Genomic DNA, 15,443 nt, shown 5'->3' with positions numbered 1-15,443 from the left:
TCTTACAAGTTAGATTTTACAGGTTTCCACATTAAAATATTAAAATGTATCCCACCAGAAAAATATCATTGCCCCCTAAAGTATGGCTACCTTGAAGATAACTAATTTAAAGTAAAAATTAGCAGAAACTAATTTGAAGAATTCATTGTGTGTATAGGTGTATATGCAAAAAATACAGGCCGATCAGCAACTTTCCCACATGACTCATGAAACACTCTATCTAAAGAGAAAAATGAGAGCCCAAAAGAACAAGAAAATCTTTATTTTCCGTATTTGCTAAGCTTTTAAAGGCAGTCTTATGAAAATAATACTAGATAATAACAGTACATCATCAGTTCTTTAGCCCATCAATTTAATTTAGCTTGAATTCCTCCATCTCCACTCTACTGTTTTGAATGCTGATTACCAATTTTAAAAACAAATACTGTTATTTAAATATAAGGACAGACTATGAAAACTCCTGGAAGGAAAAAAGTTATTTAGATAGTTTCTGCTATTATTTATCAGAAAGTTAAACACTGCCAAATCTTATCAAGCAAATCATGAATCCTAGAATAAAAACAAGCAGAAAAAGCCTGCTAATGGCTATCTCAAAGGTCGGTGGTGCCTTTATTCTCTCTGTGGCAGGGTTAAGCAATCTCTACAATGTACAAAAACCTTCCCAAGAAATTCTCTTCCTGTTTCCTATTTTGCAAATTAGAAAAACATTCTATTGCATACATATTTCTTTAATGTTTTAAAGGAAAATAAACTTACCTAAAGTCTGCAGAATTATGCTTTCTAGTATCACCAGATCTTGAACTTGCTGCAGGTAAGCCTGCAGATGTGAGAAGACACATAAATTATTCCCCAAAAAGACACAGTATATAACATAAAGTGTAAACAATTCTATCATAACAACCTCCAAAGGAAACCAAAGCCACAAAAGGCAAGGGTGCAGTTATGAGGGAAAGTAGGAACTGAAATTAATCCTTATCCCTAACGGATTCTCCTTTAAAAAAAGAAATAGATAAATAAGTGGTAGAGCAAAAGATGTCACTTTATTTATAAAGGGCTACAGAATAAACACCAGACATCTGGTTCATTTTCAGACTGACATTTTAGGTTATAATGTTGATATGATACAGATCAAAAACTTCTTTTAAATTAAAATATTAACTAACATACCTTTTTTTAACATCATCAGAACACACTGCACAGCCTTCCCACAGTACTGCATGCAATCTCAAACATTTGATTCCTGTTAAACTTTCCTTTTAGAGTAATGCTGCTGCTGCTGCTGCTGCTGCTAAGTCGCTTCAGTCGTGTCCGACTGTGCGACCCCATAGACAGAAGCCCACCAGGCTCCGCCGTCCCTGGGATTCTCCAAGCAAGAACACTGGAGTGGGTTGCCATTTCCTTCTCCAATGCATGAAAGTGAAAAGTGAAAGTGAAGTCGCTCAGTCGTGTCGACTCTTAGCGACCCCATGGACTGCAGCCTACCAGGCTCCTCCGTCCATGGGATTTTCCAGGCAAGAGTACTGGAGTGGGGTGCCATTGCCTTCTCCGTTAGAGTAATGCTAGATTTTTTAAATTCACGGAGGAGTTCACAAGAAAATAGAACAAACAAAAATCCTTCAAATTTGTACAGCCATTACTGTAGCCACTATCCATACATGGCCATCAAGCACCTGAAATGTGCTATGAATGTATAATATACAATGAATTTTTAAAGACTTAGTTAAAAAATAATAATGTTAAAAAACACTTCATTAATAATGTTTTCAAACTGACTATATGCTGAAATGACTATATTTGGGGGTTTAACAAAATGCTATATAAAATATGTTAAATTAATTTTAAATTTAAATAAAAATTTAAAATAAAAGCTTAATAATTTTAATTACATATGTGACTTCCCTTATATTTTTATTAGACAGCACTGGTATAGAGCTCTAGGAGAATGAAGCTTGAGCCAAGAGCTAAGAGACTTATGTTGCTGCTAACTTTCCACTGAACTTTATGATCTTGACTGAGTCCAATAAGGACTTAACCTATGTATGGTAGCTCTCCTTTCCACATAATGAAGAAAGCATCTTCTCCGAGTCACCTCATAAGACAGACTCAGGTGAGAAGTCATGTAAATATACTTTAAAGAAAAAAAAGTTGGGATTTTACTTTTTATTTCATTAAAATTTTGTTATTTGGTCAATTCTACGGACCAACGGCAATTAGTAGTCTTAAACATAAATAAAAGTTCAGACCAACAACTTTTCAACAAAACTACTCTGGTGCAGCCCAGAGAGAAAATGTCAAGACACTGCTATTTTAAACACTTGACTCATGTAACTAGGAGCTGTGGTTCCACAATTTCACTTATCTCTTACATGCATCCACTGTAACAGACAAATAACCTGGTACAGAAATCTGTAGTTTTTCTTCAAACTCATTGCTCCCCAATCACTGAATACTAAAGCCAGGAGAGTTTCCCCTCTTCATAAGGTCAAGGAAAGATGGAAGGGAGGAGGCAGGGGAAGCTATATGTAGACACAAAGGATAAAGGGGCAGAAGTATATACATCTGAATTATAATCAACAGTATTCTCCTAGGCGAAGAAGGAGAGATGAGCTTCGACTTTTACTTTAAATGATTCTTTAGTGTCTGAGTTCTTTTCTAATGAGCATACTTGAATTTCTTAAAAAGTTAAACATATAAATGACAGGATCCATTTTTTAAAAATTCATTAACAAAAATAATGTTCTCCATAGAGATATTTCCAGTGAAAAGCTGGAAATTATCTTAAGAGATAATGGTTAAAATATATGTATATACATGATGAAATTCTATATCAGTATTTAAATAGAGAATTGATGGGGAAATATTTGACATACAGTAAGTGAAAAAAGTAGGTATAAAATATATACATGTATAGCTACTTATAGAAAAGAAGCTGGAAATACTGGTTCATTTATATGTCTGTGGTACAAATTATACCTAGTTAATATATTTTCTTCTTTTTATGCATTTTCCAATTTTACCAGAAAAATACAACTTTTACCATAAAATTTCTATGTTTTAAGGAAAAAACAAACACTAAAAATTCCTTTAACAATCCCCATTGAGATTTCAGTAAATCAAAGTTGCAAAATTAAGTTATGATCAAAATAAATTAAGAAAAACAGATGTATGTAATTAATCAACCCCCTACCTCACTCCTGGTATCAGGAAGTGATTCCTGTGGATGGAGACAAGTGTGTGCTACCTTGATGACGTGCTCCAATTTTTTTGGCTGCTCCTCTACTTTGGCTGCTAAAAATAAGGCTGCTGGAGCCACAGACTGGATAAAGAGAAAATAAATCATTTTTATTATTTATTTCTAGAGCAAGGTAGTTCTAAAAAAGAACTAAGTTTTAAACCAACTTCTTTGCTTACCTCAATTTTCATCACCTGTTATGCTTTCCCTTCTATTTAAAATATCTTCTCCTCTCCTATCCATTAACCCAAGCCCACTTCCTAAATCAATCCTTCAATGAACTCTCATTAAAAGCTACTTTCAAGTAGCCACTATAGATGTAAGTAGACAGCTTTCTCTTTAAAATGAGATTAAGTTTTATCAAAGCACTCTATATACTTTTTAAAAGGATTGTTAGGGAAATTAAAATAGAGGTAACCTTGTTCTCTTTTTCTAGAGAAGGAAATGGCAACCCACTCCAGTATTCATGCCAGGAAAATCCCATGGAAAGAGGAGCCTGGTGGACTCAGTCAGACACGACTTAGTGGCTAAACCACCACCACCAGTCTTGTTCAGACTTCAGAAGTAGGGCAGCAGGCCTCTAACTGACTTCTGACCTTGCCCGAACTCTGCCTGGACTACATGTCTGCCTGGCAAGGACACCAACCGTTACCAGCAAGTCAAGAGGCACTTTAGAGAAGAAAGGGAATGTGACTTGAAATCTCTAAGCCCCTAAGGGCCTGGCCAGCCCAGTCCCACCTCCAGGGTCTAAGAAGTCTTATGACTAACAAGATGAAATAAACAGCATTGTAAAGTTACAGTAAAACCACAGCTGCTTTTTCGCTAGCAAACTGATGAAGATATCAGTTTGCAGCATCGGACTATAATAAGCAGGAGCCCCCAAAACTGCAATCTGAAGTCTCACCCGTGGGGTAGATGTACCACCCTGATCTTTTCCAACTGGGCCTCCAGATTGCTGTTAACTTCTCACGGCTGTTCAAGTCTGGATGTAGGTTGTCAGCCCAATTTGGTGATGTATACACTGTTACACTTCTATTTCTTTTCTTTTAATGACTGTATATTGAAATTAAGTCAAATAATCTTCTACAAAAAAATGAAATTGTTTATTTGTGTGTAACGAGTGGTTTCTTTTGTTAATGAATCCTTCGAACCTAAAACGAAAGTAAAACTTTTGGCAAAACATAAATTGGCGCTGTAAGCAGGATTCGTGAAGCAAAATGCCACTCTTAAGAAGACAGACATTAAGGTTAATGAAGTCTTTATTTCCAGATGGGAAGATGCCTTACTTCTTGTTGGCTACTGAATGGGACATATGCACTGGATTGTGTGAGAATTGGGACCCCAAATTAAAGAGGGCTGAACCTTTGAAAGTTATTGAATGTTTGCAGCTCTTGCCAAGTGAGAAAGAACAAGAATGTACCATGATGGATCAGAGAGGCTGGATCCTCTCTGCCTACCATAAGGTTCAAGAAGCCAAATTAAAACTGGTTGAAAAGAAGTCAAAACTGGAGAAAGAATTATGCGACCTGCAAGGTTGATTGTCCATGTTACAATGTCAAAACTACACTTTAGCTGACCAAGTATCCATTTTCCAGTTGGTAGCTGAAAAAGCTGCTATAAAGGCTGCACAAGTTAAATATCGAAAGGAGCAAGGCACGGTTAACAAAAAGAAGTTCATTCTCAGGAAATGACGGGGGGAAGAAGAGAGACCAAGAGACATTTTAAATCTCAAACAGAAACTAAAACCACTGCCTGTCTGGATATATGTGTCTGTCTCAGTATGTGTCTTTGTCCTTGGATAACACTGCTAAGGTTAACTTGTAAATGAGCTCTATTTAACTGACTTAAAAGTGCGTGCTTACAAATTAAAGCTAAATATCTAGAAAACTGGCCAAGATAAATTTTAGGACCACATGATCTGGGAAATATTTAGTATGAAGCCGATATCTGCTATTGAAGATGGTTTAAGTCTGTTGAGTTAATCAGTACAGATGTCTCAATATGTCTTATAGATGTCTAATATGTCTTAGAGTCATTGTATAATAATCAGTAGAATACGTTCACTGTGCCTAGGCTTAATATAAGCTAAATAAAATCTTGCTGTTTCCTTTACAAATTTGTCAGCAAGGAAAGTAACTCAATGTGTAGAAATTTTTAAGGAAAGAAAATATAAATGAGGTAAGAGCTTTTTTAAGAATAATTATGCTTTAGGAAAGTCTCCCTAACATAACAGGGCTTTGCTGGTGACTGAGTGGTAAAGAATCCACCTACCAAAGCAGGAGACTTGAATTCCATCTCTGGTCTGGAAGATCCCACACGCCACACAGCAACTAAGCCTGTGCTCGAGTCGGAATGGCAACTACTGAGCGCTAGCACTGCAACTACTGAAGCCAGCAGGCTCTAGAGCCCTTGCTTCACAAGAGAAGCCACCACAATGAGAAGCCTGTGCACCACAGCTACAGAGTAGCCCCCACTCGCCACAACTAGATAAAGCCCACACAGCAATGAAGACCCAGCACAACCAAAAAATAAACAAACAAAAGTATTAAATAAAGTCTTTTTGTCATTTTAGTTATGGCTTTATTCTGATGCCTTTGTAAAAAAATAACTGAAAGACACTTGCTCCTTGGAAGAATAGCTATGATAAACCTAGACAGTGTATTAAAAAGCAGAGACATCATTTTGCCAACAAAGGTCTGTACCGGCAAAGCTACGGTTCTTCCATAGTAGGTCTGGTGGTGCTAATGGTAAAGAATCTGCCCGCAATGCAGGAGACTTGGGTTCGGTCCCTGGGTTGGGAAGATCCCCTGGAAAAGGGAATGGCAACGCACTCCAGTATTCTTGCCTGGAGAATGCCATGGACAGAGGAGCCTGGTGGGCTACAGTCCATGGGATTGCAGAGCTGGACACAACCGAGTGACTAACACATACACCATGGTTTTTCCAGTGCTCATGTATGGATGTGAGAGCTGGACCATAGAGAAGGCTGAGCACCAAAGAATTGATGCTTTCGAACTAGTGCTGGAGAAAACTCTTCAAAGCCCTTTGGACAACAAAATCAAACCAGTCAATCCTAAAGGAAATCAACCCTGAATATTCCACTGGAAGGACTGATGCTGAAGCTGAAACTCCAATACTTTGGCCACTTGAGCAAACAGCCAACTCACTGTAAAAGACCCTGATGCTGGGAAAGACTGATGGCAAGAGGAGAAGAGTGAGACAGAGGATGAGGTGGTTGGATGGCATCAATGGACGTGAGTTTGAGCAAACTGAGGGAGAGAGTGAAGGACAGGGAAGTCTGGCGTGCTGCAGTCCATGGGGTGGCAAAGAATCAGACATGACTTAGCGACTGAATAACAACTTTGTAAAAATATCACCTCTTCAAGATTTACAGAAATCTTGAAGATTAAATTAAAATTAACTATTAATAGATAAACAAATTTTGTTATTAACAGTAAGCTGGTATCAGACTGGAACTTGGTTTTCTCTGTGAAGAGAACAGCTTTCTTAGAATGTGGCTTTTGATAAGACTGAAAATTTCATTGCCTTTAAGTGATTTATATTTGTTTTTAAAACTTTTTGCAACTTTGGTAAAGTAAATAAATATTTCACAATGATCTATAAAGAATGTGGCACATACAGATAAGCTCATTCTGCTTCTACAAAACATTAATCCTTCATTGTCAGACTTTTGCTATCCTGATGTTCTTGGAACATGGCAACTGTCTACTTCTAAACCAAGGAATTTAAAACAGGTAAACAAAGGCTGTAAATCAAACAGTCAGGGGACTGGGAAATCCAAGATGGCTGCTTGGCTTTTCCTGGCTCCCTGATACACCGCATTTCTTGTTTGATGGGACTAACCACTAACCCTGGCTAGAGGGTTAATACCTTCACAAAAAATTGTTTCACTTAATAAATAGTAAATTCTAGTTTTGTTAACTGAGATCTGTGTTGACCAAGACTTATTTCCCAGATAGCTCCTTGCTGTTATATCTTATTGCTAAGACATTTAACTTAATTTTTCTAAAGCTTATCTCAGTAATCTATCTTTGGATGGAGAGCAGATACCCTGTGACATAAAATAACCTGTATCAATCAATGAACTATATGCCAATTGGAGCTTATGGAAAAAACAAAATAGAGCCCTTGGGTTTCTAGAACAGGAAATTTCCAGAGGCCGGAAAAAGTCATACTAAGAATAGTCAATTTGCTCAATTATACACAGTATGTCAGGCTCTAAAACAAGAAAATTTAACAGAATGTCGTATTTATACAGAAGAATGTCGTATTTATACAGATTCTTGGTCAGTAGCCAACGACCAAGATTGGCCAGTTGGCTTCCCCTAAGCATAAAGAATAACTGGCGAATTCACTCCAAAGAGCTATGGGGAAAGCAATTATGGTCTGACATTTGGGAAACTGTTCAAACTACTACTGTTTCAGTCTCCCATGTAGATGCTCACAGTGTCCCTAATTCTAGGAAATAATGGTATAACTCTATTAGAAATGAACAAACCTGAATTCAAGCAGCAGAACTTGATCCAGACTCCAGCAACTTAAAATGTTCGACTTCATGCACACACCAAAAATGGGGCCATTTGGGAGAAACAACATACAGGTGGGCTCAGGATCGAGGTTATTTCTTTAACTATAGATCTCATTAAATGTGTTATTTTACGATGTCCAATTTGTCAACAATTAAGCATAGAAGCTTGCAACAACCAGTAAAGGACAAGTGGCACATTGGCAAGCTGCCTGGGCAAATACAGCAAACTGATTATATTGGTCCATTAATTCGGGAAGAAGGATGCCAGTGTGTGTAAACTGCTGTGAGCACCTATTCTGGATATTTAGTGGCCATTCCCTTGGGGAAAGCCAATCAGAGTAATACTATTAAAACACTGGAGATAATTAATCTATATTATGGTGTTCCACTTCAAATTCAGAGTGACAATGGATCACATTTTAAAGTTAGTTAATACAAGAGTTTTGTCCAGGAACATAATGTACAATGGATTTTTCATATTTTATTATCCTCAAGATGCTGGCTTGACTGAAAGAATGAATGATCTGCTTAAATAATAATTAGTTAAACTTGGAGAGGGTTCTTATAAAAACTGAAGGACTAATTTAAATACTGCCCTCAATATTTTAAATAATAGACCTATAGGAGAATTAGAAACTCCTTTGATGAGGATGACTATTCTAAACGTACAGATTCATAAAACAGAGTTCCATCCTGAGACAGCTAGAATTAGAAAGTCAGCCCAGGAGCACCAGTTCCCTTCTGAGCTACTCCTGAGGCCTCAAGACTGAATTTGTCACCTACATGTGAACAGATACCTTCTAAAGGAGTGATATGTGCTATTTCAACTGGTGTTGCAATTAAAATGTCTCCCAGACACTTTGAATTAATCCAAGAATGCTTCAGTTTAGCATTAACATGGATTTGTGTCCATGGGGAGTTACAGACCTAGACTACCAAGGAGAAATTTGAGTAACTTTACTAAATGAGGAAAAGGATAATCTACTTATTAATAAACATAATCAAGTCAATTGCTGATTCTTCCATTTGTAACTGACAAAGTACAAAACGGAGAACCTCCCACCTTACTAACGGTCAGAGGTGATAGAGGGTTTGGGTCCACAAATGAAATACATACTATTGAAGCTAAAGTCTGGGTGAGGCAGCCTAACCATCCTCCCATACCTGCAGCTGATATGACTGCACAGGGGAAGGATATCATCATATAATCTCCAGACAGGAAAAATGGAAATGTGCCATTAACATACTGTTATTCTCTAGAAAAGACTCTTCTTGGAGACTTACTGTAATGTGGATTGTTATTCATACCTCAACTCCTGATTATCTGCTACTGTTAAGAAAAGAACATGACGAAAAATGTTGGAGAATCTTCAGATGGAGAAATAGGAGCCAGACCCAAACTCAGGATAACTTCACCTGCCTTGCAAACAAGGCTTTGACTTTCTATGGACAAAATTTCTCTGTCTGCTATATTACATCAATTTCATGTGTTACTCATTTTATCTGGGGGAGAGTATTAGTTGTGGCATTTTACTGGGAATTGTTTGAACTTTAATAATCACACCACTTACTGACAGACTATGATAAGCCTACCAAGAGACTGCTAAGTGGACCAACATCTCACATCTGGGAACCCTACTTATCACAGAACTTCATCAAGCATTGTGAATGGACTATCTTCCCTAAATCCTATGTTTTTTTAAATAGCCCCTCAACTTGTATGTATTGTAACCAGTTATTTAGAAACTAACTTCTATGTATCAGTTAGGAACCCCTTTTTCCAGATGCCTAACACATATTGATCATTATTACTTTTCCTCCATGAGAACTTAGGTATTGTGGACTCAAATCCTATTCCTTACTCTCTCTATTCCCAGTATTAGCTTCCCCTTAAAACCTTTATGAAAGATTTTGCAAGGAATCAAAGAGTTACAAAATTTCATAGATAAACATAATCATACCTTAATAGAACATTTTGTTGTTACTACTGTAACTGCCAATAACTTAATGGATGTAGGAGTTGATGCACAAAAACGTACTTCTCATTCATGGTGGGTCTTTTTCTTTACTAAATCCCCTACGGCTCAAAGATTCTTTTCTGCACTGCTTAACCCATTACATATTTCTTTGATCACTTTATTTCTGTTGACTATCTGGAACTGTTATTTGACTTATAGAATTAAACAGACTGTTCATGTTACTCTGCCTTATTCCTATGCTCTTCAGTCTGAACAATTCTGAGGTCAACTGGTAAGGATGAGTCTTGTTCAGGCTTCAGAAATAGGGGAGCAGGCCTCTGACCCACTTCTGACCTTGCCCAGACACTGCCTGGACTACATGCCTGCCTATAAGCACATCAACTGTTACCATCAGGTCAATCGGCACATTAGAGAACAAAGGGAGTAGGACTTGAAATCCCCAAGCCCCTGAGGCCTGGCCAGCCTCTCTTCCCCATCTAAAAATTCTTAAGACTCAGGAAGATAAAACAAACAGCACTGTAAAATTAAAGTAAAACTAGAGCTGAATCTTTTTGAAGTAATGTTTTAAAATTATTTTTACTATCAGTCACCAAAAACTATGCGGAGATGATATTTACAATATTACATTCTCACAAGAGCTGATTTTTTGCACGCAAACTGATGCTATCAGCTTGCGGCCTGAGATTACAAACAGGAGCCTGCAAAATTGCAATCTGAAGTCTCACCTGTGGGGTGGACGTACCACCCAGGATCCTTCCAACTGGGAATCCAGATTGCTGTTAACAAGGGACTGGCCAGTGCTGTTCAAGTCTGGACATAGGCTGTTGGCCCAATTCTGTTACTTGTCTCTACGGTTTTTTTTTTTTTTTAATGATTGTATATTTAAATTAGGTCAAATAACCTTCTATAAAAAAACTGAATTTGTTTATTTGTGGTAATGAGTGGTTTCTTTTGTTAACGAATTCTTCAAACCTAAAGCGAAAGTAAAACTCTCGGCAAAACAAGGAGTAAATTGAAATGTCCAGAATCAGCAAGTTCTTAGAGACAAAAGTAGACTAGTGGTTGTCAGGGACTGGGAAAAGAGAAATGGAAGTGACTGCTGAAGTATAAGGCGTTTCTTTCTGGGGTGATGTAAATGTTCAGAAATTAGATCATGGTGATGGTTATTGACCTCTGAATATATCAAGAACCAGTGAATTGTACATCAAAAGAAGGAATTCTATCGTATGCAAATTATCTCAATTATACTTACATATGGAGAAGAGCACAAAACTGGAATTAGTGCTCTCAGTGCTGGGACCCCAGGTTCAATCCCTGTTTGGGGAACTAAGATCCCACAAGCCATGCTGTGAGGCCAAAAAAAAAAAGTCAAGCCAATACACAAGAAGACAGAAAACTCAGACGCTAGAAAAGAAATCAAAATAGGACATAAACATACCCTGGTGATTTGGGAAATCTCAGGAAGCAGAACTTCTCTAGAATCTTAACAAGAATGTCAGTGAATCAAACACGGCAATGGCATGAACTAGACAGAATTCACCAGAAGTTAAGGAAAACAATAAAAAATTTATTGAAGTGAAATATTTATTTACTGAGTATAACTGATGAGAATTCTAATATTTATTTGTATTACTTTGTGAAAAGATTTTTCTCCACAAATTCAATACAGAATATTCCTCTTCCTTTACATCGGCTGCAGCTGTATATGGAGCTTGCTGCAAATATTCTACTAGACCTCAAAACAAAGACAATCCAGAGGAAAATGGGCGTGAACAAAGATGTGAGAAATCAGGGCATCAGGCACATTTTGAACAGTACATGAGTAAAGGATATAAATAAAAGGAAATAGGTCACAAAAAATTTTTAAGAAAGAGAGTGACATTAAACATTTTGGGCAAAAAAATGTAGAGTTTAAGAAATAATTAAAAAGATTAATCCAGTGGTAGATGGAACTAAAAGGAAGAAAGGACAGATACATTGTTACTTTTTCTTAGAGAAAATTTTACTAATACAAGCACTAGGAAACAAAGTTTAGAATAGGCACTAGCAGCAGAAATAAAGTAAAAAAGAGATACAGTTTTCACCTTGGAAAAATGAATAGGTTTTCAGTAAATATACACACACACACACACACACACACGTAATTGCATGAAGAGAAAATTCTAGTGGAAATATACGCCAAAAGGTTAATTGGATTATCTCTGAAGACCATAGTTACAGAGAAATAATTACCTCCTTCAATTTGTCCTCTTTAATTTTATGATAAAAATATATATTTATAGGGTGAGAAAAACAGAATAGTACCATTACAGAAATTAATAGGACTTTATAACTGACTGGACAAAGGGGAAAAGGAAAAAGATAACTCAAAGGCAATACTAAGATATTAAGCCTACAACTTTGCCTTCAAGGATCTAAAAATACACTTGAAAGAATCTAACAAATATATATACGTAAATATATAATAAAAACAATGTCTAACAAGGCACCATCTCAGTTAAGTGAAAGACTGCAACAGATAAATTTCAACCTAATTGTTGTGCAATCAACCATATACTCATTGCTCCTCACGCAATCATACACCAAGCTAGTTTATCGAAGTATTTTCCTATCAAAGGTAGTTTCAAAAGGAATTCTTATGCCAAGTAAGAGTGTAAGATTTTTTCCATATTATAAACAGTAATAATGCCAGCTAATACTTGCTATGTACAGGCATTCTGCAAATTAATTCACCTATATCCTATGAGGTAGGCACCATTTTTTACTCCAAAGAGATGAGAAAACTGAGGCCCAAGGTAACTTGCCCAAGGCCAAAGAGCTGTAGGCAGTGCGGCACGGATCCAAATTGAGATGTGTCTAACTCAAGAGATCATCCTCTTAACCACTCAGTTCAGTTCAGTCACTCAGTCCTGTCCGACTCCTTGCAACCCCATGAACCACAGCATGCCAGGCCTCCCTGTCCATCACCAATTCCCGGAGTTTACCCAAACTCATGTCCGTTGAGTCGGTGATGCCATACAACCATCTCATCCCGTTGTCCCCCTCTCCTCCTGCTTTCAATCGTTCCCAACATCAGGGCATCAAGTGGCCAAAATATTGGAGTTTCAGCTTCAGCATCAGTCCTTCCAATGAACACCCAGGACTGATTTCCTTTAGGATGGACTGACTGGATCTCCTTGCAGTCCAAGGGACTCTCAAGAGTCTTCTCCAACACCACAGTTCAAAAGCATCAATTCTTCAGTGCTCAGCTTTCTTTATAGTCTAACTCTCACACCCATACATGACTACTGGAATAAGCATAGCCTTGACTTGATGGACCTTTGTTGACAAAGTAATGTCTCTGCTTTTTAATATGCTGTCTAGGTTGGTCATAACTTTCCTTCCAAGGAGTAAGCGTCTTTTAGTTTCATGGCTGCAGTCACCATCTGCAGTGATTTTGGAGCCCAAAAATATAAAGTCAGCCACTGTTTCCCCATCTCTGCCATGAAATGATGGGACCAGATGTCCTAAAAAATAAAGTCAGCTACTGTTTCTCCATCTATTTGCCATGAAGTGATGGGACCGGATGCCATGATCTTCGTTTTCTGAATGTTGAACTTTAAGCCAACTTTTTCACTCTCCTCTTTCACTTTCATCAAGAGGCTTTTTAGTTCTTCTTCACTTTCTGCCATAAGGGTGGTATCATCTACATATCTGAGGTTATTGATATTTCTCCCAGCAATCTTGATTCTGGCTTGTGCTTCCTCCAGCCCAGCGTTTCTCATGATGTACTCTGCATAGAAGTTAAATAAGCAGGGTGACAATATACAGCCTTGACATACTCCTTTTCTTATTTGGAACCAGTCTGTTGTTCCATGTCCAGTTCTAAGCGCTGCTTCCTGATCTGAATATAGGCTTCTCAAGAAGCAGGTCAGGTGGTCCGGTATTCCCATCTCCTTCAGAATTTTCCACAGTTTATTGTGATCCACACAGTCAAAGGCTTTGGCATAGTCAATACAGCAGAAATAGATGTTTTTCTGGAACTCTCTTGCTTTTTCGATGATCCAGCGGATACTGGCAATTTGATCTCTGGTTCCTCTGCCTTTTCTAAAACCAGCTTGAACATCTGGAAGTTCATGGTTCACATATTGCTGAAGCCTGGCTTGGAGAATTCTGAGCATTACTTTACTAGCATGTGAAATGAGTACAATTGTGCTGTAGTTGGAGCATTCTTTGGCAGTGCCTTTCTTTGGGATTGGAATGAAAACTGACCTTTTCCAGTCCTGTGGCCACTGCTGAGTGTTCCAAATTTGCTGACATATTGAGTGCAGCACTTTCACAGCATCAGGATTTGAAATACTAAACTTGACCTTTTAAGAGTCAGTTAATGAGAGTAATATACACCCAAATTTGTCAGCTATTACAACACCTGTGTAACAAATATTAGAAAATGCAACATAAATACACACATATCAAGTTGCTCACCTTTACTTTTACATTCCCCCACTTGAAAACATTTAAGATAGTAAATATAGAAATTCAATTCAGTTCAGTTGCTCAGTTGTGTCCAACTCTTTGCAACCGCATGGACTATAGTGAGGCTTAATTTCTTCTCAAAAAATGAATGCAATGCCAGAATTTAAGTAAAAATAAACCAGTCATTTAATCATGTCCACTAAAGGAATACAATTTATGCAATCATAAGGTAAGTTCGCTTCGAAGGTACTGGAAATACACTATATCTTGTTCTGAGTGGAGGTTATGTATAAATAAAATACAGAAAAGAATTGTGCTGCACCTCAGACTTGAGTGCTTTGTGTTGCTGCTATTGTTGTTTAGTCACTAAGTCCTGTCTTGACTCTTCTGTGACCCCACAGACTGTAGCCTGCCAAGCTCCTCTGTCCATGAGATTTTCCAGGCAAGAATACTGGAGTGGGTTGCCATTTCCTTCTCCAAGGGATCTTCCCAACCAGGGATTGAACCCGCATCTCCTGCACTGGCAGGTGGATTCTTTACTACTGAGCCACCAGCGAAGCCCATGCTTTATGTTATACCTCAATAAAGATTTAAAAAAAATTTTTTTAAAAGGCAAGAGCTTTAGGCTCCAAAACACTATAAAAGAATTACAACAAAACAAGAAAAGTATTCATGGCACATGGCACACAGCTTTGATGAGAAAACCAAAATAAAATAGGGGCAAAAAGAATCAACTGAGAATTTTTAAGTCAATTCTTCAATTTCACAAGCAGAACAATGACCAACAGGCATAAGAAGTTCAATTTCACTAACTGAAGAAATGTAAATTCAGAAAATAGGACTCCCACTATCTTGCTCACCACTCTATCCCTATACTTGTCCCTATACTTGACAAATAGTATTTCCTAAAATAATAAGTATTTGTTATTAGTGAGGATGGAGAGAAAAGAACAGTCTTCCACAGTGCTGGAAACAATGTATGCTGATATAATCTTTCAGTAGAACAAACAGACACATAAAAATCTTTTAAATGCACACCCTTGGACACAATTCCATCTATAGGAACTTATAAAACAGTCACGTGTACCAGACTATTTTATATAAATTATTTATAATACAATAAACTATAAACAACCCAAACATCCACCAATCAAAAGCTGGTAAAATAAATTATAGGAACTACTCAAATACTATGTGCCCATTTAAAATAACAAGAAAATGCCCAATA

At 37.4% G+C, this 15,443-nt stretch overlaps 1 protein-coding gene across 5 annotated transcripts in view; it reads right to left on the bottom strand.

Annotated features, from left to right (window-relative positions):
- CCNT1 (cyclin T1) overlaps nt 1-15,443 on the bottom strand; it is a 40,564-nt gene that overhangs the window by 19,284 nt on the left and 5,837 nt on the right. For 3 of the 5 annotated variants that reach the window (XR_006059320.2, XM_004006399.5, XM_060412670.1), the window contains exons 3-4: nt 3,188-3,316; nt 757-817 (exon numbers count right to left, since the gene is read on the bottom strand). Coding sequence is in view for 2 of the 5 variants with exons in the window: in XM_004006399.5 (XP_004006448.1) it covers nt 757-817; nt 3,188-3,316 (190 nt within the window). In the remaining 3 variants the exon portion in view is untranslated. Of the gene's footprint in view, nt 1-756; nt 818-3,187; nt 3,317-4,136; nt 4,316-11,012; nt 11,107-15,443 lie in introns of all 5 variants that reach the window. The other 2 variants (XM_060412669.1, XM_060412668.1) reach the window with 2 other exon arrangements.

This window comes from Ovis aries, chromosome 3 (genome assembly GCF_016772045.2).
Source record: "Ovis aries strain OAR_USU_Benz2616 breed Rambouillet chromosome 3, ARS-UI_Ramb_v3.0, whole genome shotgun sequence".
Classification (NCBI taxonomy): domain Eukaryota; kingdom Metazoa; phylum Chordata; class Mammalia; order Artiodactyla; family Bovidae; genus Ovis; species Ovis aries.
This window is presented reverse-complemented; position numbering and strand designations above follow the sequence as displayed.